Genomic DNA, 27,504 nt, shown 5'->3' on the forward strand with positions numbered 1-27,504 from the left:
TAAATTAAACCTTTGCATTTGTCTATAGCTTCATATGGTTTTTAAATCATGTTCAGTGGCTCTCATTAAATCGTTCAGAAATGTAATGGTAAACAGGAAGATATTTAATTTTTTTTAAGAGGGAGAGAGAATCTCAAGCAGGGTCCATGCCCAGCACAGAGTCCCAACGCGGGGCTCAGTCTCACAACCCTGAGATCAGGACCTGAGCCGAAATCAAGAGTCAGATGCTTAACTGACTGAGCCCCCCAGGTGCCCCTCAATTTCTTTTTTTAAAGATGAGAAAATGAGAATGAAAGAGGGTAAGGTTACTTGTCCAAGGTCATAAGGCCGATGATTGATATTATCAACTGGGACCCAGGTCTTTACACTGTCCCTGAGCTCAGTAGAATCCTGGGTATGGATATGTATGATCTGATCATGTAAATGCTGCTGCTTCAACTTTCTAATCATATGTAAGGCAAAGAAGCCATGAAATAAGACTGATAAATTTGATGTTCTAAAATTTAGAATGGATTCATGACAAAATCACCGTAAGCAGATACAAACACTAATGAACGAGGCCGTGTAGGGAGGTGAGTGGGATTATAAATCACATAAAACAGAGCACCAATCTTAACTACGTATCAATAAGAAAATAAGCTCTACCTTCAAATTAATGCAAATTAAACAATGACGTACCATTTTTTAACCTATCATTTTTTTTCAAAGATCCATAAGTTTTATTATACATTTTTGGTAAGAAAATGAGGAAAGAAAGACATTTTCATACATTGTTGGCAAGAGCGTAGAATAGTACATAGTCTACGAAGGATATTTTGGTAATCTCTGTCAAAGTTTTAAAAGCATCGTGTGACTCAGTTTATCCTACTCCTAGACATCAACCCTATAGATACAGTTGGATATATAGACACATACAAGAGTATTCAACTTTAATTTTTTAAACATAACAAAACAAAAAGTTTAAAAAGTACATCAAGAAAATGCGAGGGGGCAGCTGGCTGGCTCTGTCAGTAAAGCATGGGACTCTTCATCTTGTGATCATGAGTTCAAGCCCCAAAATGGGTGTAGAGATTACTTTAAAAAAGAAGTTGAGGAATATTTATTAATATTTCACTTGGCACAAATGTGTATAACTGTACCACTAATTCCTGACATTAAACCTAACTAGTCAAATTTTGAACTTCCAAATATAAAGGATTATTTGTTTAAAAAAATTCTTCTCGATTGCAAATTCTTTGAAAGTGGGCACTGTGTACACGTCTTCGTACCTCATTGGTGCTAGAATAGTGGGGATTCAGTGTTAATGTGGTACAGAAAATGGAAAAGTGCTTTGGTTATTACTAGATTAATCTATTACTTAGAGATGCAGGTTCTTATATTAGTCCACGTACCTCTGGTTAGAACACTCTGAAAAAGAGTAATTTTTCTATTTTCCTATACCTTAGTTTCCCCATCTTAAAAAAAGGGTGGTTGGGTAGTGTCTAGAAGGTCCCTTCTAGCTCTGTTGTTCTAATGCCTGTTTCTAGCACTTGAAGATAGCTGTATCTTCTACTCTTAGTATTCTGTAGATCTGCAGGCCCACACTTTGCACACTGAGTTTTAAGTGTATATTTATGAATTAATTCAGTCTGTGTATTACTACTAACATACAGTTCTTTTAAAACTGAAATTTTCTTCCCATGCGTGTGTATAGTTTTGTGCACTCCTGGAGTTTATGTACTCTAATTTGGAGTACACTCTCTAGACAAGTAACTTTAATGTTTTTAAAGGTCTTAAAAAGAATAAAGTATTCTTCTCTGATGAATATACCTTTGTCAATCAAACAGCAAAAATTGGGGTCTTTTAGGTTTTTTAGCAAAAATTGTTTTTATCACCATTCGTTGCTTCATGCCATCATCTTCTTTTGGCATTGACACTTGATATTCTTCTCTACCAAGCCATCTTAATAAATACGTTTGTATTTTTATAGCTTGCCTTAGAGTTTCTCAAAGGGGTATACATACAAATAACACAAAGGCTAGCAGTCCTTGGAAGGAAAAACATTACTGCTTTATCTGAGCTTTGCTAACTTGAAAAACAAAAATCTTGAGGTGCATGAGGCCATCAGTCTAATAATAGTAACCAATGAAAATGTTTTCAAAAATTAGTTAAGATTTCTGATATGAATGAGAATATTGTATTTTGGACCTCTTTGTCATTTATCAGGCCATGATTTACTTTAAGCATATTCTTATTTATTCACCTCTGTTTTTTGGCTTTTTAAATAATTTTCTAGTTTTGATGAGTAATCTTTTAAGCTACTTGTAGTTTGTCGTTTTTGTTTCATATCTGGGAAGCTTAAACTATGTCATTCAATGGAACTGGGCCCATTTGCCTGGGGAGAACTCAGTGGCAACATGATAGCCATTGAAATATGCTGTAACAGGTTAAATCTCTCTGGTTTATTGAATGGAAAATGAGTCCCTTTTTGAGGTTGCAAGGAAAGATCAGGAAAATGCTACTGAGGTCTGGAGGAGGCTGCCACTTGTAACAAGTCACTTAAATACTACACGGCTGTTTCCTCTTCTCTAATAGAAAGAATCCTAGACCTGTGGTTGGAATGATATAGTCCAACCGAACTAATCAGTTAAGCATCAAATGAGCTACTGTATAGCAAGCTATTAGTTTATAAACATAAGGATTCACATCTGAAAACATGGACTATCATGAATATTATTTAAGATTTGGGACTACATGTCCATTACATGTGGACTAGCTACCCTTTGGACTCTCATTCCCATGTTTCTAAAGATTCTCATCAAAGAGCCAGTAGACAAGCATAAGGGAGAGAGGGAGGACCATATTCCAATTTGTTGGGTGACTGTATAACTTCAGACATATTTGTATTTGAGTCTGAGACTCACTTTTATTGTTTATCATGAGGGTAAGTATACCAGCCTTGCTTGTTATGGAATTTAAATGAGATAATACATGTGAATGTGTCTAGGACATGGTAGACTTTCAAACAAAGGTTAATTCCTTCTTGTCTCAAAGCGGCTCTGATCCTGGTAAGTAAAAGGACAAATGAAAGGGGTTGAATCCTGCCAAGTTCAGTAGGTTAAATGTCATGAGTATACAGATGGAATCCATAGACATACACAGCGGTCTTGTTGTCCAGTGCTATCTGGGTGACATCTTAAGTACTTGGCTATATGTGATGTATTCAGTTCAGGAAGGGGGCTGGGGCTAAGAAACAGAACAAAACTCTTGTACTTGCAGGGTAAGAAAATGCCCTATATACTCCGTTGAGGTCGAAACAAAAATGACTGAATTTTCTTTTACAAGGTTAATTTCCTTGAAGTGAAAGTAAAACTAAAATGCTTTACACTTTTTTTTTTCCAGCATGCTACAAATGAAAACTGATGAGAAATTGAATTCGTCCGATGGGAATACAGCAAGTTGCCCTTTGAGCCCCATTAAGATGTGCCTTAATCGTCCCATTGAATGGAATCTGAATTTGACAGCAGCATCTCTAGCGAGCTGTACAGTTCATAACCAAAATCTCAAAAGTGAAGAGAAATAGATTGCAATTCTTCTTGCACTATCCTTATTTTGTACATCAGTATTCTTTCTGCATTTATCAATTGATCTTGAAATATTTCTAGTCCTGTGATGTCTTTATATTAAATCATTAGCATTAATCATTTTGATTATATTCTTCGTATGTTTTTTTATGTTTTACACCGGACGGTTGTGGAATTTTGCAGTACAAATGGATTTTGATGTTTCTCTTTTTAATGGTATTTTGTGAATTTTTTATGCCCTAAGTTTAAATACGTAATTGTCCCCGGTTTTATTTCTGTGCATAAAATTTTAATATATACTGCATTATGTGATTTAGAAGGCTAGTATTGTAAAGATTTGTGATGACCTGACCCATGAACAGCTGTATAATAGGTGGATACCAACTACCTCGAAGCAAACTGGTAAAAGGCAAAGGTATCTCTTAGAAGTATATCTCTTTCAAAGTTATATATGTATAGAAAAATTGATTCATAGTTTATCACCAAGTAGCATGTTTTCATTCATAGAATTTGAGCTGATCAGTTCTTTCTCTGTACTTTTAAACCTATAAAATCTGTGGGCTGTAAGATCAATGGCACAATTGCATGTTTACTCTTCAGCAAAGCTGTGCCTCTAGCAGACAAGAATACTGTTTGGTGTAAGTTACCAGTTTTGAATGAAAAATGGTAAATGGATTTACATCTATTGATTTTATTGTATTTTAGCCATTTAAGTGTAAAATGTCTTTTAAAATCAGGATAATATTCCTTACCTTTAATAGTGCAAAAGCATAGCTTCAGCAATGGCTACGTGATTGTGTCTAAAACTTGAATAGTAAGAATACTAAAGGTTTGGTGCTTAAATTTATTTCTCCCATGCCAGAGAAAAAAAAGCTTTGGTATGGTGGTCCATGGAAGTATATAAGAACACGGCTCCTTCCCTTTGGATAGCCTGGCTGTGGGGTAAATGGGATTTAGTCTATGGTGTTTCTAAACACTTTTCCTTAGAGCACATTCTGTGTACACTTTAAGTCCTATTTCTCCCTCTCCCTCACCCCAAAAAATTATTTTTAAAGTGACAGGGATTTAACAAAATAAGACTTACATAAGGAATTTGAAGCACAGGAAGACACCGAGCCAACAGAATGAAAAACAATCATCTATTTTTTATTGTTTTATACCACCACATCTGCCTTTTCCTTTTGCTTAATAAGCATCCTTACTTTGTAACTTTCAGACTCCTTTTATATTTCTGAGTTTTATAAAGCACATATATGTATGTAATATAGCAATTTGGTTCTAAAAAGCACAATGATCTTAGTTTAGCTCTTAGAACATCACCTTAAATAAATGGCTTAAATAAACCTTAAAAAGCACAATTATTATTAAAACAGATCCAATGTTAGGACACTTCTATCCTGGATAATAAAGAGAAAAGGTAATCAGAGGGATAAGAAAACATGTTTTGCTGGGTGTTGCAGATGGAAAGAGGATGGAGTTCATACTCTGTTCCACAAGTGAGCCAAGTGCCAATTTGGGAAGAAAAATGAAATCGACAGTGAAGAAACAGTGCCCATAAACTAGTATATAAAGGACTTCCTGTTACGCTTTTCCCACTAGAATTGTCTTTTATTATCCACAATACTTATTTTGTTATGTCAAAAAATGTAGGAAGCAACTCCATAATTAATATGTATAAGTGGGGGGTGCCTGGCCTGCTCAGTCAGTAGAGAGAGCATGTGACTCTTGATCTTGGGCATGAGTTCGAGCCCCATGTTGGGTGTAGAGATTACTTAAAAAAATAAAAAAATAAATATATGTATATGTGAACATCTCCTAACCCAAGAAACGCCATCAGAAACATAAGCAAACTAGGGCTCTCATATGCAAATATTGTAAGAAGAGAAATGATCCATTCAGGTAGCATTACCAAAATGTTTTTAGTATAAGAATCACAAAATTATCAAAATAACTGTTCAACTTAGATGCTGGGAACTTTGGATTCATTGTAGTAGTCCTCTTCCCTGGAGGTAAGCTCCTTTCTAGCCAGTTTGTGGAGATGTCCCTTTTTAAATGTGTTCCACAGTGTTTCATCTATGTTGGATGTGCCCCATCTAAATCATAAGCTTCTCAAATGCAAGCTGTTAGTTACACTGAGAAGCTGTCCAGAATGATGTGATACTAAATGTGAAAGTTCATATGTGTCACCTGAGAAGCTGATTTATGAAGCAGGTTCCTAGGCCCACCTTAGATGCTGGTTACACCCACGGGACCGCCACAGGCTTCTGTGGGGCTCACGGACAGGCACTGTCCTAATGTCTCAGTACAGGCCAAAGTAATGTGGAGTCACACAGCACAAAATCCTACAAGACATCAGGCATTTTCTAATTTTGATACAAGGATAACTTTATTAAAGCGGAGAACTGAACATAATTTTAAAGAACATGGTTAAAAGGACTTCACCTCCATCATCTCTTCTAACTTATATCTTCATTGAGAAACTGTGCAAGGTTAAGTTTACTTTTTTCTAGTGCTGCTGTTTTGGCTCGTCTTGGCAATCTCATCTTCATTTCTGATTCTGGCTCTGGAATTTCAGGATCACTAAATAGATGTTGAAAATACACCAATTTAAATACAAGCTTTAAAACAAGTTTATCAATAAAACTTTTTGTTTCTGTCATTTTATCAGTGTGTAATTGATATCCTGATTTTACTAAGTTTAAAACTAAAACCAAAAAAGCTAACTGGTTATCCTGCCAAGTAAATCATGGAAAACCTAGCTAATTGCTTTTTATTTCTATATGGAACGTCGTATTATAAGGAAAAACAACAAAATTTTGTAATGAAGGGATTAAATAGGAACAATTGCCCAAAAGAATTCTGGAGGATAACACAAAGTGAAAAAACATTTTAAGTTCTCTTAATTTAAGCAATAAATTCTTAAAACACTCTGTAAACAGGAAGTTTCCCAAAAATATTTGAAATTTAGTCAAAACTTAACCTAAAGTTATATACTGAAAATATACACAATACAATTTTACCAATAGATGAATGCAAGGCAACTACAAACTTTCAGCTTTCAACGGTGGCTTAATTGGTAGAATCTAAAAATAAACACTATGCCACAAGTATATACAATTTACAATAGGTTAATCCTCCTTATAAATGTCAAGAGCCCGATTCTAAATGCTAAGAGTTTGCTAATTCAAGATTGGAGGAGTCGTACACACAATCATGTAGTTAGAAGCATACATGAAATATGAGCTGAAAGAACGTATTAAAGATGACCATCCCAGGGCCATCCCAGTAGGAAAAGCACACAAGCCATGGGAGGTCAAATGCTCTTGATAATGGAATTCTAGACTATATATATCCAAGACCTTGCCATTTACAGTTTTCACTGAGTATCTTATTACATATTGAGTTTCACTCTTTCACAGTGGAAGCAAACTACCACTTCTTTTCTACTCCTAGACCAAAAAAAAAAAAAAGACATCCATTTCTAGATGTGCATGGCATACCTTTCAGAGTCAACCTCCGCAGTCTGACGTCTCCTGTTGATCCTAGCTGAAGCTGTCACTTTTCTCTGTCCTTCAAGACAGTGTATAATTCGTTATCAAAATTTATTCTCAATTGCTTAGTGTTTCTATTTTCTGGGCTACCCAAATCCTTCATTTTCCCTCTGCAACACATTTCCTCCTAGTTTCCAGCCATTTATCCATTTCTTTTGTAAGCTTGGATAAAAGGCGAAGGAAAATATGGAAATCAAATTATAAGGAGGGATATTTTAGTTAAATATATTTGGGAGACAAAAGAATGTGAAAAACATGCTATGTAAAGAGAAGTACTTCTATTATGGCTATAGCACATGACCTACAGAGAAACTAATGAAAATTAATGGGAGAAAAGTGGGGTAAGCCCATCAGCAGGCCTGGAAGAGAGAGAACTTTAATCAGTAAGGTAATGGCTTCTTATAAAATATTCAAACGTATACATGGCCAATTCAAATATGTTATAAAACACTTTTCAGTATAAAAACTAGACCTTCTAACAATATGCTGAAGGTTGCAAAAATTCTACTTGCTAGAAACTTCCAAGGTTAAAAGACAAAGTTTAGCCCGTGATGCTCATTTATGATAAGAATCTGACCAAATTGGTCAGTATGAACATTTGGTTAAAATTCATATACCCTATTTTTTATTCATGTAAGACGTACTGTTTTTCTCCAAAACCTTACATATTTGCTTATGATGCAGCTAGCCCCAAGGAAACATCCAACAATATGGGACTAATTTGGAACAATACCCAACAATAAGCATGTAAATAAGTGATTGGCTACAAAAATATTATGGCCAGATTCCATTTAGAAAAAAATTAAATCTGCATAGCAAAGGGCCTCAAAATTGTTTTTTAAGAATTAAAATAATGGTTGGCTTGTGGGTGGGATGATCAGCGTTCTTTATATTAGTTTGCTTGCATGTATTTTCTGATTCTTCTGTAATAAGCATGAACTGCTTTTGTAATAATAATAAAACATTAAAAAGATGTTGAATTTCAGATTTTTTTCCAAGTGATCCCCTAATAGTCAATATTTACTTTATTCCAACAAATCCCCTATTGTTGGATACCCCTTGGGAAATAAATGACGTTGAGAAATTATGAAATAAAATGGGAAAAAGGAAAACAGAAGCTCAGACAAGTACTACAGGGATAAAATGTTTTCAAAAGTGCTTAGTCATATAAAGGACAGAATACAACCAATTGATAATATAAAATCATCACTGATCATCTGAGGAAAAATCTTAATTTAACCCAAATAGTCCTTTGCAATATGATACATTGCATCATATCTCTTTTAATCAAAAGCACTTGGAGCAACACTGGTATTAGAATCTTTCAGACACAAAGCAAAACCTAGTATCAGCTGAAAGAACTGAAAATAAAGGATACCTGAGACATTTAAAAATCTTTATCGACAAACTTGCAAAGTGAGTATTTCATTGGAAAACAAAATTGGGAAGTTTTATTATAAAGATCCATACACTACCTCTGTTAGTCCTTTGCTGAGTGGATTTTGGTGCTCGGGTTGCTTTTACATCCCTGAGAGGAGTTTTATAAGCTTCTTTACCTTTTTCTATTAAAGGAAATAATACAACAATGTAAATTTTAAAAAGCTTCATTAAATATTTTAAATGGTCTTTCCAAGTCAACTTTTCATAAAACAGAAATGACAACCAGTACCATTAGCAGCTATTAAAATTATCATAAATCAGTGTTCCAAAAAATGTGAATACTGGAAAGCAAAAGAAACCTCAGACAGTATGTATGGTCATATGGTGAAAAATGTACACATAAAAGAAACTATGAAAGTAGAATAAACACTTATCGATAATACACTTTCCAAGAGAATTAGTTAGAAACATCTTTCTTTCATTTCTGAAATCCAACCACATGTTAGAGGAGGAAAAAATGTGCCGCTTTAAGATGAAAAGGACAGAATCTTACAAACACTCCGGTTAGCGTGTTATTACCATCTTGAGTCTGAAAAGCCGTCACAGTGCTGTCGGCGTGCTGTGCCGCTACCGCTTGGTCATCATACTCTTCATTTCCTTTTTCTAACTGAATCTTGATTTTCTCCAGAGCTCTCAGACAGGTCCTATCTTTTACTTGCTGTAACAGAAAACACCATTGACAACTTTTAATGCAGCATTTTCATAATCTTTCAAAAAAGCTATACATAAATATCAAGTTGTTTAAAAACATTTAAAAAATTCTATTAAATTTATGAAGGAAATATGTACTTCAAATGAGCAGACACAATTTGCCAACATATATGTAATTTAATACAAGCACGTAAATTCTGTTTTAATAAAAAATTTGTACACAGTAATTTATACACAGAGTAATTAGAAACTACTTTACCTCCAGAATTTCATCCAACAGAACCAAAAGATCTTGAGCAAGATTGCTACTGAGTTCTAAAGACCCCAAGGCTTTTGTATAGACCCGAATTTCTGGTGAACACGGACATGCTAAGATCTCATTGCAAATTTTTATAGCCAAATTGTCATGAACTGATAAGGCCTAGAAAAATCAAGAGAAAAAAGCTTTGTAAACTGGAAATGGTATCATAATATAGTTCCTACACATCTAACACGTTTCCAACTAATTATCTTGCCATAATCTCAAATGCAAAATGTCTAAAACTAAATTTAACATATTCCTTCCAAACTGAACTCCCCTCTTCCCATAGAGGATCCTGTGGCACAGGGTGCAGACCTGCCCCCTTCACGAATGAAGCGTCCATCCTCCAGCCACTCTTGAGTTCTGGTGGCTAAAAGTTCTCAGGTGCAGAACTGATCCAGGCTGAAGACAGGGGGACCTACCACATTCTTAGTCCACATTCAAAGGCTGAAAGATATGCAGATACAACAGCCCAACCTTGTCTCCGTCTGGACAACTCAAAGGACTATCCCAGTTCTGGAACTTCCTGTGGGATGAGCTGGGGCTTTAAGACGGCACGACAGCTCAAGTTCCTCCTCTGCCCCAACCTACTTCCCTCACTCCTCCAGGATGTCAATCATGAGAAAACTCTGTAATTAAAAGATGTCAACAGCTTCTCTGAAGTCTTCTGTAACCCAAACTCAGGACCTTAGAGTTATCTTGATTGGACTCCATCTTCCTTGCCTAAGTTCTTTCTTCATGTCCTTTACACCCGTATTTTTTTTTCATGTCACCGTCTACTATTTTCTTCCTACTTTTTAGTGCTGTTATCCTTCTTCTACAAGTTTTTCTCTCTTAATTATATAGATTTTCAACTGCTCTCTTAATATTCTCTCTCTATTCCTCTCACCGGTTCACCTCATATAACCATACTGACCACCAAATTGATCTTCCTAATCCCATTAAGCCTTTCAATATACATCCTACATCGTTAGGGCAAATACTGCCAACTCCAAATTCCCTATCTCAATGTTCTGCCCTCAACAGGGCCATTCTGGCTCCTTAGCCAGAATAATTCTTCCACAGTCCCCCTGCATGACTTGGACAACCAGCTACATTGAATCACTTTTACCTAAAGTCTTTTTCTCTACCCAAACCACTGTCCAAATCCCAGTAAGACCAAACTGAATTTTACTAGTAATTCTGTACTCATCACCCCTACCGCATGAACCCTGCCTCTTCTTAAGTCCTAAAGCACTTAGTAGCTCTATCACCCACCCTTACTATACTTTGTCTTAATATCCTTTGTAATCTTCTTTCCAATAATGTGTAACATAACGACTTGGAGTATGCAGACATTAAATATCAATTAATATTAAAAAGCTATACTTTCAACTTAATTAGCTGGCATCTGAAATCATTAACACATTAATTTTCAATATGGTAACAAGTTTGATTAAATGATATTAAAGGATTCAAAACCTAGCTTAAGTTTAATTTATGGGACAGTTTGTGATTAACTTATCTTCTTTGAATTAAAAACAAAAATGAACTTGAGGTGACATTCATTCTTTGAATTCTCCGTCCTTGTATCAGAAACATAGCAGATAAGCCAACATTTGAAGACTCAATGGGTCCTAGATAAACATAGGACATTTTTCAGAATATTTAATAGCCAGCACTAGGTCAGGAGGGGGTAGTGAGAGTGATGAATTTTGGCAAGTTCTGAATTTCAGTAGCAAATTACTTCTATCTTTATATGATTATCACCACATTTCCCAAAAGATCTTTCTCTTCCTTTGTTTTATGTGCCACCATATAGACCAGAAATCTCAAGATAAACCGTGGTCTGTCTCTACTTCTAAGACCCTATGGAAAGGATTATTCTATCAAAAACAACAGTGATCTATATGCCAGTTTTCATCCTCACCATCCATAAGCTAACATACTCACCCACCTGATAGTCTTGTGAGTTCTTGGCCTTAGGATTTAATCCACTTGGTCTTGTCAAATCCACAAGTAACTCAGCAACATTAGTGATATCTACTTCAGCTAAAGGAGAAGATGAAGGAGCACTGCCCAGCGTTTGCAGAGTTGGAAGAAAGGCTTCTTCAAAACATTCCTGATTAGTCCTATTGAAAAACAATTTGAAAAGTATGTGAGCAAAGAAAAGGCATATGATTCTCATAAAAACATGTAAAATTCACCCCATCAAGGTACAGTATACTTTCATCTAGGAAAGAGACAAATAATTCAGATAAATAAAATCTAGGTAAGTTTTCATTACTAACCATTGAAAAAAAAGAACAATAACAAAATTATATTTGTAGATATGACTCATGGGGAGCCTGAACTTAACTTCAAGCCGGATTCTGATTTGTCAATATAACTAAATACCTGCTCGCATAAGCAAACATGGGGAAGAACACGCCTAGGCAATGTCGAAGTCGAACATCCTCTTCAGTCACAGGATTGTACCATAACAAGATAAGACGAGAAAGGATCCTGCTGCTGACCAAGAGCCCTGAGAACATCAGCTTGGCTAGTCCTTCTGCAGCTCCTGTCCTGAGTTCAGACACCTAATAAAAATGACTTTCATTAAATTTTTTAAAATTTGTATTTCCTTTTTAAGCCTTACAATGTAGCCTGTCCTACAATATTTTTCTATGAACTATAAAAAAAAATCACTCATACTATGACTTTGTTAAAGACACATAAAAAGATTTTAGGTTAAGGTTATATGACAAATTATTAGTCTAGCTAAGAAAACTTCAATTCCCTTAAAAATTTTTAGAAGAGCCAAAAGGCCTTTTAAATATTGTGAAACCAAAAGTCAAAACAGTAATGTATTACATGCTTCTCATGAGATAAGATATAGAAAACACCCAGTAATGATCCCTGCCATCAGAGAAAGATGACCTATAAACAGAAGCTCTAGAGGTGGGAGTGACAATGTGTACGAATAAAGGGGAAATGGGAATAGAAGGTGTACAAGTGGAAAAAGGAATTCCTAGAAAGAGTAACCAAAAGCAAACCTTAGAGAAGAAAATGGAAAAGAAGGTATGGTGATATTCATATGGAGATATAGGCATAAAAGACAGGTACAAAAATACTAGTTATTGAGACTGAATTATTAAAGTCAAGCCTCTGACACTTCCTAGCTGCATGATCCTGTGCATATTAGCTTGGTACCCCAATTTTTTTTAAAGATTTACATTTTTATTTTATTTATTTTATTTTTATTTTATTTTAGAGAGAGAGCACATGTGAATGGGGAAAGGGGCACTAGGAGAGAATCTCAACCAGACTCCCTAAGAGCAGCACCCCCACATAAAGGCTTGATCCCATGACCCTGAGATCATGACCTAAGCCAAAATCAAGGTTGGACGCTCAACTGACTGAGCCACCCAGATGCCCCATGTACCCCACTTTTTTCATATTAAAATTAAAAGGAAAATAAAAATTAGTTACAAAGATAAAGAAATACTACAAATAAAACTCTTACAATGCTATCCATATAGGGGTGCCTGGGTGGCTCAGTCGGTTAAGCATCTGACTCTTGATTTCAGCTCAAGTTATGATCTCAGGATCCTGAGATCCAGACCCGAGTCAGGCTCAGAACTCAGCAGGCAGTCTGCATGCCCCTCTCCCTCTGCTCCTCCCCCACTCTTTTGCTCTCTCTCAAATAAATAAAATCTTTTTTTAAAAAAGTGCTATCCACATAGTAAATCCTCAACAAAGATCAGTTATTATTTATAATTGCTGATGAACAGTAAATCTGCTCAGTGATCACATTACACAGATCCTGAAAATCAGGCAAAAAAATTCAACTGTAGTGAGGCAGGATATGGAAACACTTAAGGTTTTTGAAATGGTGGAGAAAAAAAGAAAAAAATGAGATTTTAGGGAAATTACCTTTGCAGGTTATAATCTACAAATGTAAAACAAGTCTAAAATAGAGATAAGTAAAAACAATGGAATGAACAAATACAAAAACTATTTCAAAAAATTTTCCAAAACTCAAAAATAAAAATCTAGAGGCCAATAAGATGAGTAAGTGCTAGGGCACTAGCATGTGCTTTCCACACACTAACTCATTTAGGACTCACCACAGCCACGAGGGCAGCAACTCTGTTCCACTCAGCACTGTCCTCTCAAGAACATATAGTGACTGGCACATAATTTGCCTTCAAATATTTGTTGACTTAATTAAAAAACCATCCAGTGAATAGGCATCATTATCCCCATTTTGCAGAGGAGGAAAAAAGCCAGAGACAGTAAACACCTTATTGAAGATTCATACAAATGCAACCAGAACACAAATGTACAAGTCAACAACTCCAAAGGCCGCACGCTCCCCATCTTTTTAAGATGTTTAACTGTGACATACTTTCCTGAGAGCAATAGTGCTCCTTCTGAAGCTGAATGTCAGGAATTTGAAATGAAACAGAATTGCAAATCTTTAAAGCATATAAAAAAAATTCTTGTTATGACCCAGAGGGCAGTGAAGTCAGTCAGATTTTGTTTAGTGGTGATGACAAAAATAAAGTCAAAATCACAGAATCTAGTATAGCTAGAAAGCAATTAAGGTATGAGTACTATTAAAAAAAAAAAAGCGCTTGTCAGTTTTACTGTTCATTTTCTACCAATACAATGTCAGCAAGCCCACAGCACTGGGTAATTCCAACAGGAAATGAGTATATCACTTGAATATTAACTCAAAAAACCAACATCTGCCTTTTGACTGTTGAGTTTATTGACACTTAAATCACAAATAAGGAAGGACTGATTACCACAATTTTGCAACCAAAATGTGATAAGTCAAAAACTGTTAAAAGAGACATAGAACAATAAATACTGATATTAAAAAGGTTAATTCATCAAAATATAATCAAAAGTATAGATAAAACAGAGCCTCAAAATACATAAGTAAGCATTGGCAGAGACACAGAAAGAAAGAGCTCAACAGTAATAATTGAAGAGCTTTCCATAATGGACAGAACACCCAGGCGGATCAGTAAGGAAACAACAATAAGGACTTGAATAATATTATAGACTACCCAGACCCACCAAACATGTAGTCCACTCTACCTCACTAGAGAATACACTTTCTTCTCAAGAGCACATGGAATAGCCTCACATCCGGATAGACACTATGTTAAGCCAAAAACAACTCAAAATAAATTTTTAAAAAATGAAAACTTCAAAATATCTTCTCAAACCACAAGAAAATATACCTAGAAAGCAATACCAGAAGAAGACTGTAAAATTCACAAATATTTGTAAACAATATACTTTTTACACATCAATGAGTCAAAGAAGACATAAAAACGAAATTTAGAAAACACTTAGAAATGAACTAAAATGAAAAATACAAAAAGACAAAACTTATGAAGTGCAACATAAGCAGTGTTCACAGGGCAATTTATAGCAGTAAATGCCTACGTTAAAAAAAAAAAAAAAAATCTTGGACTTCCAGGAAGGTGGTGGAGTAGGAGTATACTAAGCTCACTTCCTCCCAAGGATATACCTAGATAACACCCACATGAGTGTAAATAACCCAAAAAACGACCCAAAGACTGGAAGAACAGACTCTCCACAGCTAAATGTAGAGAAAAGGCCACATCGAAAAGAGCAGGTAAGGTGGAGACATGGTCAGGAACCAAACTGACCCATGGGACTGTCCACAGGAGGGACACAGCAGCCACTGGACAGAGAAGAGGAGCAGACCCCACCCCAGGGACCCCAGGAACCAGAGACCTGCACTGGAAAGATGAATCCCCATAACATATGGCTTTGAAAACCAGAGAGGCTTAACACTGTGAGTTCTTATAATCAGTAGGGCTTAACACCTGGAACTTTTAAAAAATCAGCCAACTGGGCTCTGGAAGAGACAAATGGAGATAGGAAATTCAGTCCCTGCCCTTAAGAAGACAGCATAACAAACAACCCCACTAAGATACTAAGCATAGAAGTAAGCAGAGAAGCAGTAGTTTGAAAAAGGCCTGGAGTATATAGGGAGATTTATTTGCTAATCTCAGAATGTGTGCTAGAGGGACAGGGATCTTTAGGAGACTTCTCCAAGAACAAAAGAACGGACAGGTGCCATTTCCCTCCTCTGGCCCCCAGCTCAGAAACCCAACACTTGAAGGAACCAGCAAACGAACACTTCCCACCTACCTTGCTAACAGCACACCCCACTCCTGAATTCTCCAGACCTGCTCCCTCCAACCCACCCACAGCAGGAAGTCTCCAAAGCAGCTAAAGCAGTGGAGTGAAGGCAGACATCTAATCTGACTGCCTACCCTGCCTACCAATGAAAGCTTCCCAGGGGACAATACCTTTCAGTTCACTGCGACTACATGTCTGACAAACACCCTGTCTGACCTAATCAAACCTAAAGCGGCCCCAGACCGGCCCACTAAAAATACAGGGACTAACACTTGCCAACAAGCAAAGGGAACCATTACAGATGACTGGATTGAAGGCAAATGTGGCTCAGCCACAACAGAAGGGTGTGTAACACACATAGGAGATACCCCTGAAGCACCAGGTTCTGGTGAACAGGGGACACTGTACTGCAGGACACTATACGAACTCTTCTTCATATGGCCACTACTTTCAAGAGCAGAAGATAAAGCTGACATTCCTAAAACAGAGAAACAGACACAAAGTTAGACAAAATGAAACAGAGGAATATGTCCCAAATAAAAGAACAAGACAAAATCACAAGCAAGAGAGCTAAATGAAAAGGAGATAAGTAATATGCCTGATAGATAATTTAAAGTAATGGTCACTAAGATACTGACTGGACTTGAGAAAAGAGTGGAGGATCTCAATGAGACCCACAACAAACGGATAGAAAAAATAAAGAACCAATCAGAAACGAAAAACTCAGTAACTGAAATTAAAAATACACAAAAGAGAATAAACAGTAGATTGGAGGAAGCAGAACAGATCAGTGAACTGGAGGACAGAGTAATGGAAAGCAATCAAGCCAAACAAAAGAAAAAATAATAAAAAATGAGAATAGATTAAGGGAACTCAGCGACACCATCAAGCATAATAACATTTGCATTATAGGGATCCCAGAAGGAGAAGAGAGAGAAAAGAGGAAAGAAAATTCATTTGAAGAAATAACAGCTGAAAACTGTCCAGAAATGGAGAAGGAAACAGAAATCCAGACCCAGGAGGCACAGAGAGCCCCCAGCAAAATCAACCCAAGGAGGTCCACACCAAAACACAGTAACTAAATTGGCAAAGTACTGGGGCGCCTGGGTGGCTCAGTCAGCTGAGTGCCCAGCTCTTGGCTTTTAGCTCAAGTCATGATCTCAGGGTCATGGATTCAAGCCCTGCATTGGGCTCCGTACTTAGCGTGGAGTCTGCTTGAGATTCTCTGCCTCTCCCTCTGCCCCTCCCCCACTCACATGCTCTCTAAAATAAATAAAATAATAAAATAAATAAATAAATAAAATCTTTTAAAAATTGGCAAAAAGTAGTGATAAAGAGATAATTTTAAAAGCAGAAAAAGAAGACGGTTACATACAAGAGCACCCCATAAGAATATCAGCTGCTTTTTCAGCAGAAATTTTGCAGCTCAGAAAGGAGTGGCATGATATATTCAAAGTGCTGAAAGAAAAAACCTGCAACCAAGAATATTCTACCCAGCAAGACTATCATTCACAATAGAAGGAGAGACAAAAGTTTTTCAGAAAAACAGAAATTAAAGGAATTCATCATCATAAACCAGCCTTATGAGAAATGTTACAGGGGATTCTTTTAGTGGAAAAGAAACATCATAAGCAGGAGTAAGAAAACTAGGAAGCACAAAAGGAGTAAAATTAAGTATACCTATAAAAATCAGTCAAGGAATTCACAAAAGGAAAAGAAAAGTATAACACCAAGTATCTAAAATGTGGGGAGAGAGGAGCAGAAATTTAGTTCTTTTAAAATGGTTCAAGCTTAAGCAACCATCAACAATATAAACTGCTATATCCATATATAGCTGGTTATATGTAAACCTGATGGTAACCACAAATCAAATATCGGTAATAGACAAACAAAGAGTAGAGAAAGGAATCCATGTATATCACTAAAGAAAGCCAGCAAACCATGAATGAAGATACCAAGAAAGGAACAGAGAAGAACTACAAAAACAATCACAAAACAAGTAATAGAAGAGCATACAGAAGAACATACCTATCAATAATTACTTTGAATGTAAATGGACTAAATGCTCCAGTCAAAAGACATATAGTGACAGAATGGATTTTTTAAAAAAATGCTGCCTACAAGAGACTCTTTTCAGACCTAAAGACACATGCAAATTGAAAGTGAGGGATAGAAAAACACTTATCTGCAAATGGAAGTGAAAAGAAAGCTGGGATAGAAACATATCAGACAAAACAGACTTTAAAACAAAGTCTGTAACTAGAGACAAACGACAATACATAATCAAAAGGGAACAATCCAACAAGAAGATATAACAACTGTAAATATTTATTCCCGCAAATTATAGTAGGGGACTTCAACACCCCACTTACAGAAATGGATATGTCATCCAAATAGAAAATAAACAAGGAAACAATGACTTTCAATGATGCATTAAATGAGATGGATCTAATAGATATATTCAGAACATTCCATCCCAAGACAGCAGAGTATACATTGTTTTCAAGAGCATATGGAACATTCTCAAGAATAGATCACATGTTAGCTAACAAAACAAATCTCAATAAAAGGACTGAAATTATACCATGCATCTTTTCCAACCACAACACTATGAAACTAGAAATCAACCACAAGAAAAAATCTGGAAAGAACACAAATACATCGAGGCTAAATAATATACTACTGAACAATTAAGGAGGCAACCAAGAAATCAAACGTATCAAAAAGTAAAATGGAGTGACATGAAAAGGAGAAAAATCTTTGGCATGCACCAAAAGCTCTTCTAAGAGGGAAGTTTATCACAATACAGGCCTACCTCAAGAAGGAAGGAAAATCTCAAACAACCTGAACTTACACATAAAGGTGCTAGAAAAAGAAGAATAAACAAAACCCAAGACCAGTAGAAGGAAGAAAATAACAAAAATCAGAGCAAAAATAAATGAAATAAAAACCAAAAAAACTAACAGAACAGATAAATGAAGCCAGGAATTTGTTCTTTGAAAAGACCAACAAAATTGACAAACTTTAGCAAGATTCATCAGGAAAAAGAAAGAAGAAAGAAGGAAGGAAGGAAGGAAGGAAGGAAGGAAGGAAGGAAGGAAGGAAGAAAGAAAAGGAGGATTCAAAATCAGAAATGAAAGAAGAAAAATAACAACCAACATCACAGAAACACAAAAGATTATAAGCAAATGTTATGAAACATTATATGCCAACAAATTGGACAACCAAGAAGAAATGGATAAATTCCTAGACATATGTAACCTCCCAAAACTGAATCAGGAATAAATAGAAAATGTGAATGGTTCAATTACCAGCAATGAAATTGCGTCAATAACAAAAAAAAAAAATTCCCAACAAAGAGAAGTTCAGGGCCACTTGCTACTAGGCCTCACAAGAGAATTTTCCCAAACATTTAAAGAAAAGTTATTACTTATTTTTCTCAAACTATTCCAAAAAATAGAAGAGGAAGAAAAGCTTCCAAATTCATTCTGAGGCCAGCATCACCTGATACCAAAACCACAAAAAGACATTACAAAATAAGAGAACTACACCCCAATATATCTAATGAATTAGATGCAAAATTCCTCAACAAAATATTAGCAAACAGAAACAGTACATTAATTTTTTTTTATTTCTAAATATTAAAAAAAAATCATTCACCATGATTTTATTTATTTATCAGTTCTAGTAATGTTTTGGTGGAGTCTTTAGGGTTTTCTCTATAGTAGGATTTATTTATTCCTGGGTTGCAAGGGTGGTTCAATATTTGCAAATCAATGTGATACATCACATCAATAAGACAAAGGATAAAAACCATATGATCATTTCAATAGATGTAGAAAAAGCATATGACAAGTACAACATCCATTTATAATAAAAACCTTCAACAAAGTAGGTTTAGAGGGAATATACCTCAACATACTAAAGGCCATATATGAAAAACCCAGAGCTAACATCATAGTCAATAAAAAACTAAGAGCTCTTCCCCTAAGATCAGGAACAAGACAAAGATATCCACTTTGACTACTTTTACTCAACATAATTCTGGAAGAACTAGAGAAAATACCAAAACTTCACACACAAAAATTACAAGAATTAATAAGTGAATGCAGCAAGGTTGAATATCAAATCAAATAAACACACAGAAAACCCAGTTGAGTTTCTATACAAAATCAGTGAACCAACCACCCAAAAAGGAAATTAAGAAAACAATTCTATTTACAATAGCATCCAAATACATAAGAATAAATTTAACCAAGAAAATAAAATATTTATACCCTGAAAACTACAAAACACTCTTGAAAGAAATTAAAGATGACCTAAATAAATGGAAAGGCATCCAAGTTTATGGATTGGAAGGTCTAACATTATTAAGATGCCAATACTATTACTCAGTGTGATCTACACATTCAAATGCAACCCCTATCAAAATTCTAATGGACTTTTTTGCAGAAATGGAAAAACCAATCCTCCAATTCATGCAGAATTTCAAAAGACCCCAAGTAGCCAAACAATACTGAAAATAAAGAACAAGTGGGCGCCTGGGTGGCACAGCGGTTAAGCGTCTGCCTTCAGCTCAGGGCGTGATCCTGGCATTATGGGATCGAGCCCCACATCAGGCTCCTCTGCTATGAGCCTGCTTCTTCCTCTCCCACTCCCCCTGCTTGTGTTCCCTCTCTCGCTGGCTGTCTCTATCTCTGTTGGAATAAATAAATAAAATCTTTAAAAAAAAAAAAAAAAGAAAGAAAATAAAGAACAAAGTGGAGAACTCAACTTCCCAATTTAAAAACTTTTTAAAACTCCCCACTTCAAAAACTATTATGAAATTACACCACTTAAAACAGTCTGGTACTGCCATAAGGACTGACACAGATAATGTAATATAATTGAGAGTACAGAAATAAACTCACACAAGTAGGGTCAGCTGATTCTCAACAAAAGTGCCAAAACAATTCAGTGGGAAAAGAATCGTATCTGTCAGAATGGTTAAAATCAATAACACAAGAAACAATAGGTGTTGGCAAGGATATGGAGAAAGGGGAACCATCTTGCCCTATGGGTGGGAATGCAAACTGGTACAGCCACGCTTGAAAACAGTATGGAGCTTCCTCAAAAAGTTAAAAATAGAACTACCCTACAGTCTAGCAATTGCACTACTAGGTATTTATCCAAAGAATAATAAAATTCCAAATACAAAAATACTAATTCAAAGGGATACATGCACCCCAATGTTTATAGCAGCATTATCTACAATACCCAAATTACAGAAACAGTCCAAGTGTCCATCAACTGATGAATGAATAAAGACGAGGTGGTGTGTGTACACACACACACACGCGCGCACGCACACACACACACAGTGGAATATTACTCAGCCATCAAAAGAATGAAATCTTGCCATTTGCAAAGACATGGATAAATCTACAGAGTATTACGCTAAGTGAAATAAGTCAGAGAAAGACAAACATTATATGATTTCACTCATACGTGGAATTTAAGAAACTAAACAAATGACCAAAGGGAATAAAGCAAGAGAGGCAAACCAAGAAATAGATTCTTAACTATACAGAACAAACTGATGGTTACCAGAAGGGGGATGAGTGGAGGATGGGTTAAAAAGGTGATGGGGATTAAGGAGGGCACTTGCTGTGATGAGCACCAGGTGTTGTATGGGAGTGTTGAATCACCATATTGTACACCTGAAACTAATATTACAACTGTAAAAAATGGGCAGAGGAATTAAAATGATATTTTTCCAAAAACAGAAACGGACAACAGGCACATGAAAAAGTGCTCAACATCACTAATCATCATGGAAATGCAAATCAAAACCACAATGCATTATCACCTCACATTGTCTGAATGACTTTCAACAACAAAACAAGAGCTAAGTATTGGTGAGGATGTGGAGAAAAGGGAAGCCTTGTGCACTGCTGGTGGGAATGTAAACTGGTGCAGCTACCGTGGAAAACAATATGGAGATTCCTCAAAAAATTAAAAACAGGAGTGCCTGATTGGCTCAGATGGTTGAGCATCCGACTTCCGCTCAGGTCATGATCTCAGGGTCCTGGGATCAAACCCCACAACCAGCTCCACGCTCGGCATGGAGTCTGCTTAAGATTCTTTCCCGTTCCCTCCGTTCCTTCCCCTGCTCACACACACTCTCTCTCTAAAATGAATGGATAAATCTTAAAAAAGAAAAAAAAAAGTTAAAAATAGAATTACCATATGACAGAACAATCTCACTTCAGGATATATACCCAAATGAAATGAAAACAGAATCTCGAAGAGATATCTGCACTCCATGTTCACTGCAGCATTATTTACAATAGCCAAGACATGGAAACAACCTAAATGCCCATCAGTGGGGGAATGGAGAAGAAGATATGGTACATACACAAATATATACAACAGAAGATACTTGGAGATAAGAAAAGGAAATCCTACCATCTACAACATGGATAGGCCTTCAGGACATTTTGCTAAGTGAAAGAGCCAGACAAAGACAAATACTGTATGTATCACTTTAAATGTAGAATCTTAAATTTAAAAAAAAAAAAAAAAAGTTCAAACTCATAGAAATGGGAGTAGAAAAGTAGCTGCCAGGACTGGGGGATGGGGAGAAATACAGAGACATTGGTAAAAGGTACAAAATTTCAGTTACAAGTTCTTAAAAAATAAAATAAAATAATAAATTCTGGAGACTTAATGTAAAACAGTGACTATAGTTGATATTGTATAATTAACTTTGCTAGGAGAGTAGAATTTAAATGTTCTCACTAAAATAAGTAAATAAATATGTGAATTGTTGGGATGTGTTAATTAACTAGATTGGTGGTGAATCATTAGAAAAAAAAAAAAAGATTACCATATGTCCCAGTAAGCCCCCTAGGTATATACCCCAAAGAACAGAAAACAAATAATGTCCATGCATGTTCATAACAGGACTATACCCAAACAGCCAAAAGATGGAAATAGCCCAAATATTTTTCAATGGATGAATGGCTAAGCAAATTGTGATATATACATAAAATGAGAGAACATTCTGCCAAAAGAAGGAATGTAGTACTGATACAAGCTACAACATGAATGAGCCTCGGAAACAAGCTAAGTGCCACAGTGAATATCATTCTCAATGGAGAAAAACTGAGAGCTTTTCCCTTAAGGTCGGGAACACAAGAAGGATGCCCACTCTCACCACTATTGCTCAACATAGTGCTAGAAGTCCTAGCCTCAGCAATCAGACAACAAAAAGAAATAAAAGGCATCCGAATCAGCAAAGTAGTAGTCAAACTCTCTTCGCAGATGACATGATACTTTATGTGGAAAATCCAAGACTCCACCCCAAAATTGTTAGAACTCATACAGCAATTCAGCAACATGGCAGGATACAAAATCAATGCACAGAAATCAGATGCAATTCTATACACTAACAATGAGACAGAAGAAAGAGAAATTAAGGAATCGATACTGTTCACAATTGCACCGAAAACCACTAGATATCTAGGAATAAACCTAACCAAAGAGGCAAAGGATCTGTAGTCTAGAAACTACAGAACATTTATGAAAGATATTGAGGAAGACACAAAGAGATGGAAAAACATTCCATGTTCACGGATTGGAAGAATAAACATTGTTAAAATGTGTATGCTGCCGGGGCGCCTGGGTGGCACAGCGGTTAAGCGTCTGCCTTCAGCTCAGGGCGTGATCCCAGCGTTCTGGGATCGAGCCCCATCAGGCTCCTCTGCTGGGAGCCTGCTTCTTCCTCTCCCACTCCCCCTGCTTGTGTTCCCTCTCTCACTGGCTGTCTCTATCTCTGTCAAATAAATAACAAATCTTTAAAAAAAAAAAAAAATGTCTATGCTGCCCAGAGCAATCTATACATTCAATGCCATCCTCTATCAAAACACCACCAATATTTTCCACAGAGCTGGAAAAATATCCTAAAATTTCTATGGAATCAGAAAAGACCCCGAATCGTCAGGGGAATGTTGAAAAAGAAAACCAAAGCCAGGGGCATCACACTGCCTGACTTCAAGCTCTATTACAAAGCTGTGATCATCAAGACAGCATGGTATGGCACAAAAACAGACACACAGATCAATGGAACAGAATAGAGAGCCCAGAAATGGACCCTCAACACTATGGTCAACTAATCTCCGACAGATCAGGGAAAAGTATCCAATGGAAAAAAGACAGTCTCTTCAATAAATGGTGCTGGGAAAACTGGACAGTCAAATGCAACAGAATGAGACTGGACCATTCTCTTACACCATACACAAAGATAAACTCGAAATGGATGAAAGATCTAAATGTGAGCCAGGAATCCCTCAAAATCCTAGAGGAGAACACAGGCAGCAACCTGTTCGACCTTGGACAAAGCAACTTTTTCCAAGACACAGCTCTAAAAGCAAGGGAAACAAAAGCAAAAATGAACTGTTGGGACTTCACCAAGATAAAAAGCTTCTGCACAGCAAAGGAAACAATTAATAAAACTAAAAGGCAACCTATGGAATGGGAGAAGATATTTGCAAATGACATTATAGATTAAGGGCTGGTATCCAAGATCTACAAAGAACTTATCAAACTCAACACCCAAAAAACAAATAATCCAGTCAAGAAATAAGCAGAAGACCTGAACAGACATTTCTCCTCCAAGGAAGACATACAAATGGACAACAGACACATGAAAAAATGCTCCACATCACTTGCCATCAGAGAAATACAAAACACCACCACAATGAGATATCACCTTACACCAGTCAGAATGGCAAAAATTAACAAGACTGGGAACAACAAATGTTGGTTGAGGATGCGGAGAAAGAGGAACCCTCTTACACGACTGGTGGGAATGCAAGCTGGTATAGTCGCTCCTGAAAACAGTATGGTGATTCCTCAGGACGTTAAAAATAGAGCTACCCTACAACCCAGCACCTGCACTATTGGGTATTTACCCCAAAGACACAGATGTAGTGAAAAGAAGGGGCACCTGCACCCCAATGTTTATAGCAGAAATGTCCACAATAGCCAAACTGTGGAAGGAGCTGAGATGTCCTTCAAAAGATGAATGAATAAAGAAGATGTGGTTCATACATACAATGAAATATTACTCACAGCCATCAGAAAGGATGAATTATCTATATTTACATCAGCATGGATGGAACAGGAGGGTATTATGCTAAGTGAAATAAGTCAATCAGAGAAACACAATTATGATATGGTTTCACTTACATGTGGGACATAAGGAATAATGCAGAGGACAACAGAGGAGTGAGGGAAAACTGAATGCGAAGAAATCATTGAGGGAGACAAACCATATGAGACTCTTGACTCCGGGAAACAAAGTGAGGGTTGCAGAAAGGGAGGTGGATGGGGGGATGGGGTAACAGGGTGATGGGAATTAAAGGAGGCGTGTCATATGATGAGGGCTGGGTGTTATATTCAACTAATGAAGCACTGAACATTACATCAAAAACTGATGATGTACTATACCTTGGCTATTTTAAAAAAAAACACCACCACGAAAAAAAACCCAAAAACATGCAAGCATAGTCCCTTCCCCCATGGGACTTACAGATAAAGCAAATAAATAAACAAATACATCAAAAAAAAAGAAAGAAAAGAAGCTAAGTGAAAGAAAGCAGACACGAAGTCACATAGTACATGATTCCATTTATATGAAACATCCAGAATAGTTAAATTCATAGAGACAAAGGCATATTGGTGACTGTAAGGAACAGGCAGGAGGGGAGATAAGGAGCAACTGCTCAAAGGATACAGTTCTTCCTTTTGAGATGATGAAAATGTTCTAAAAATTAGACAGAGGTGGCAGTTGCATTACATTGTAAAGGTACTAAATGCCAATCAACCGTTCGCTTTAAAACTGTTCATATCAATTTCACCTCAATAAAAAAAACAATATAACAATTTTTTGCTTAATTGTTTATATATGCTATACAAATGTAGTTCAAGAGTACCTTAAGGAAAAAAAAATCTAATACCATACCCTATCTCAGACCTTCCACCAACCCAATGTAAAATTATTCTAAACTATTTCTTAAGACTCCTGGGGAAAAACTTTAAGTCATAAATGAGTCAAAAAGACATGGGAAAAAATAAAAACAAAAACAAAAGAACCCTCTAAGAGTCATTTTTATACTTCATTTCTCTGCACATACAATCTGACAGTGAGAAACAAGGTATATTAGGAATGAAAGTGGAATTTAATTTAGAAGGTAAAAATTTTAAATGTTGGTCAAATATAAGTTTCAGCCTAAAAAAATAAAGAGCATAAACATACACAATAAAAAGAAATTTCGTAATAACAAGGCTGTGATTATTTCTTACCTCACTATCTAAGAAATCAGAAAGGAGTTTCAGGACATTCTTGGCTGTAGCAGTCTCTTCTTCAGCTTCTTTGAACTCTTGGTCTCCATCAGTGTTTATTTCTGCATCTTCACTTTGAAGGGCTTTGATTTTTTTAGTTTTAAATGGCTCAATCCCAAACGTCATCAGTTGGTCAAAGATTGCCCTTAAAGCACTAATTTTTATTGTCACATCATCAATTTGCAAAACCTAAATTGAAACATCCCCCATCAAAAAAAGTAAATTCAGTAAACTTTTGTCTATGCTGCATAAAATTAACACGTACCTTATTTTCTTAGTCTAACTCCAACAGTCAAGTCCACATGAAACTTCATTTTCCAAAAATCAAAATTTCTGTTTTAACATTATCATTTTTATTTATTTGTACCATAACAGACTTCTATTTCATTCAGGAAAAGTTCACCTTCGGTACAAAAAAATTCCTAGAACTAGAATCAGGCTGAATTATATTATTTGTTCCTTTTATTTGAAAAAGAACGAATATAATAGATATGATTTGTTTTAAGACCTAGAAAAACTGTTCAATTACATTGTAATTGTTTCAGCCATCTATTAAGACAAAAACATTACATTCTAACCAATAAAAAGCATTCATTAGAATATCAGTACTCTTGCAGGTTAGCAAGCTTCACTAAAGATAAAACTTTATTAGTTCAATAAATTCAAATTTCATTAAAAGTAAATTCAGTTCTCAATTAACTGGACTCCTTTATAAAAGGAGGTAAACCATAAAACCAGCAGTTTGTATGAGTCTGACCTAGGTTAAGAACACTGAATTCCTATATACCAAATTTCAAAGCCATGGAAAAAAAACAGAGCTGAATATTTCTATTATGAAGGGCTTTATTATATTCTTTAATGCACTTAATTTTGGACACTGATCCATTACTTGCCTATATGGCTTAGCCTTCAGAATCAATAAAAATCACAAGTTGGTCAAGTTAGTGAATTAAGAAAAATAGCTCAAACCTTTGAAGGAAATTTCAAAACATATCTATTATGGTAAGACCTGCAAATTTGCCAAAGCCAAATGCAATGTCAAGACAGTTCTCTAAGATTTCTAAACATGCCACTCTTTCAGCAGCAACTTGGTTTTCCTTGTCCTTCTCAGTCCCTTACTGGTTAGCAATAGCTCTCAATACTGTATTTATCTAAGCAAGACTTTAAAATGAAATAATTTCTGGGGTGCCTGACTGGCTCAGTTAGTAGAGCATGTAACTCCTGATCTTGAGGTTGTGAGTTTGAGCCCCATGTTGGGCGTGGTGCCAAGAAGGAAGGAAGGCTTTCTCTCTCCCACCTTTCTAACAAGTATGTATACATGTCTTAAATCAATTTTTATTACTAAAATTTGATTTCAAAAAGAACTGGTTTCTTACTCTCCCAAAAAATACTTGTTTTCCCTTAATCTAAAATCTTCTAATGATAGCCCTAAAAGTAACTTTATGAACAACTGAATTTATTC

At 36.0% G+C, this 27,504-nt stretch overlaps 2 protein-coding genes across 15 annotated transcripts in view; one reads left to right on the forward strand and one right to left on the reverse strand.

Moving 5' to 3' along the window:
- Positions 1–6,220, forward strand: part of LCORL (ligand dependent nuclear receptor corepressor like) — a 178,404-nt gene extending 172,184 nt beyond the window's left edge. For 12 of the 14 annotated variants that reach the window (XM_034672050.1, XM_034672041.1, XM_034672039.1 and 9 more), the window contains one exon: positions 3,382–3,545. In XM_034672050.1, the coding sequence (XP_034527941.1) occupies positions 3,382–3,402 (21 nt within the window). In that variant the 3' untranslated portion in view covers positions 3,403–3,545. Of the gene's footprint in view, positions 1–3,381 lie in introns of all 14 variants that reach the window. The other 2 variants (XR_004628927.1, XM_034672052.1) reach the window with 2 other exon arrangements.
- Positions 5,931–27,504, reverse strand: part of NCAPG (non-SMC condensin I complex subunit G) — a 43,841-nt gene continuing 22,267 nt past the window's right edge. The window contains exons 14-21 of the mRNA XM_002929725.4: positions 26,004–26,231; positions 11,883–12,064; positions 11,443–11,617; positions 9,465–9,626; positions 9,074–9,212; positions 8,590–8,676; positions 7,064–7,133; positions 5,931–6,143 (exon numbers count right to left, since the gene is read on the reverse strand). Coding sequence (XP_002929771.2) covers positions 6,020–6,143; positions 7,064–7,133; positions 8,590–8,676; positions 9,074–9,212; positions 9,465–9,626; positions 11,443–11,617; positions 11,883–12,064; positions 26,004–26,231 — 1,167 coding nt within the window. The 3' untranslated portion in view covers positions 5,931–6,019. The remainder of the gene's footprint in view (positions 6,144–7,063; positions 7,134–8,589; positions 8,677–9,073; positions 9,213–9,464; positions 9,627–11,442; positions 11,618–11,882; positions 12,065–26,003; positions 26,232–27,504) is intronic.

The sequence above is a fragment of the Ailuropoda melanoleuca genome, chromosome 11 (genome assembly GCF_002007445.2).
Source record: "Ailuropoda melanoleuca isolate Jingjing chromosome 11, ASM200744v2, whole genome shotgun sequence".
NCBI classification, from domain to species: domain Eukaryota; kingdom Metazoa; phylum Chordata; class Mammalia; order Carnivora; family Ursidae; genus Ailuropoda; species Ailuropoda melanoleuca.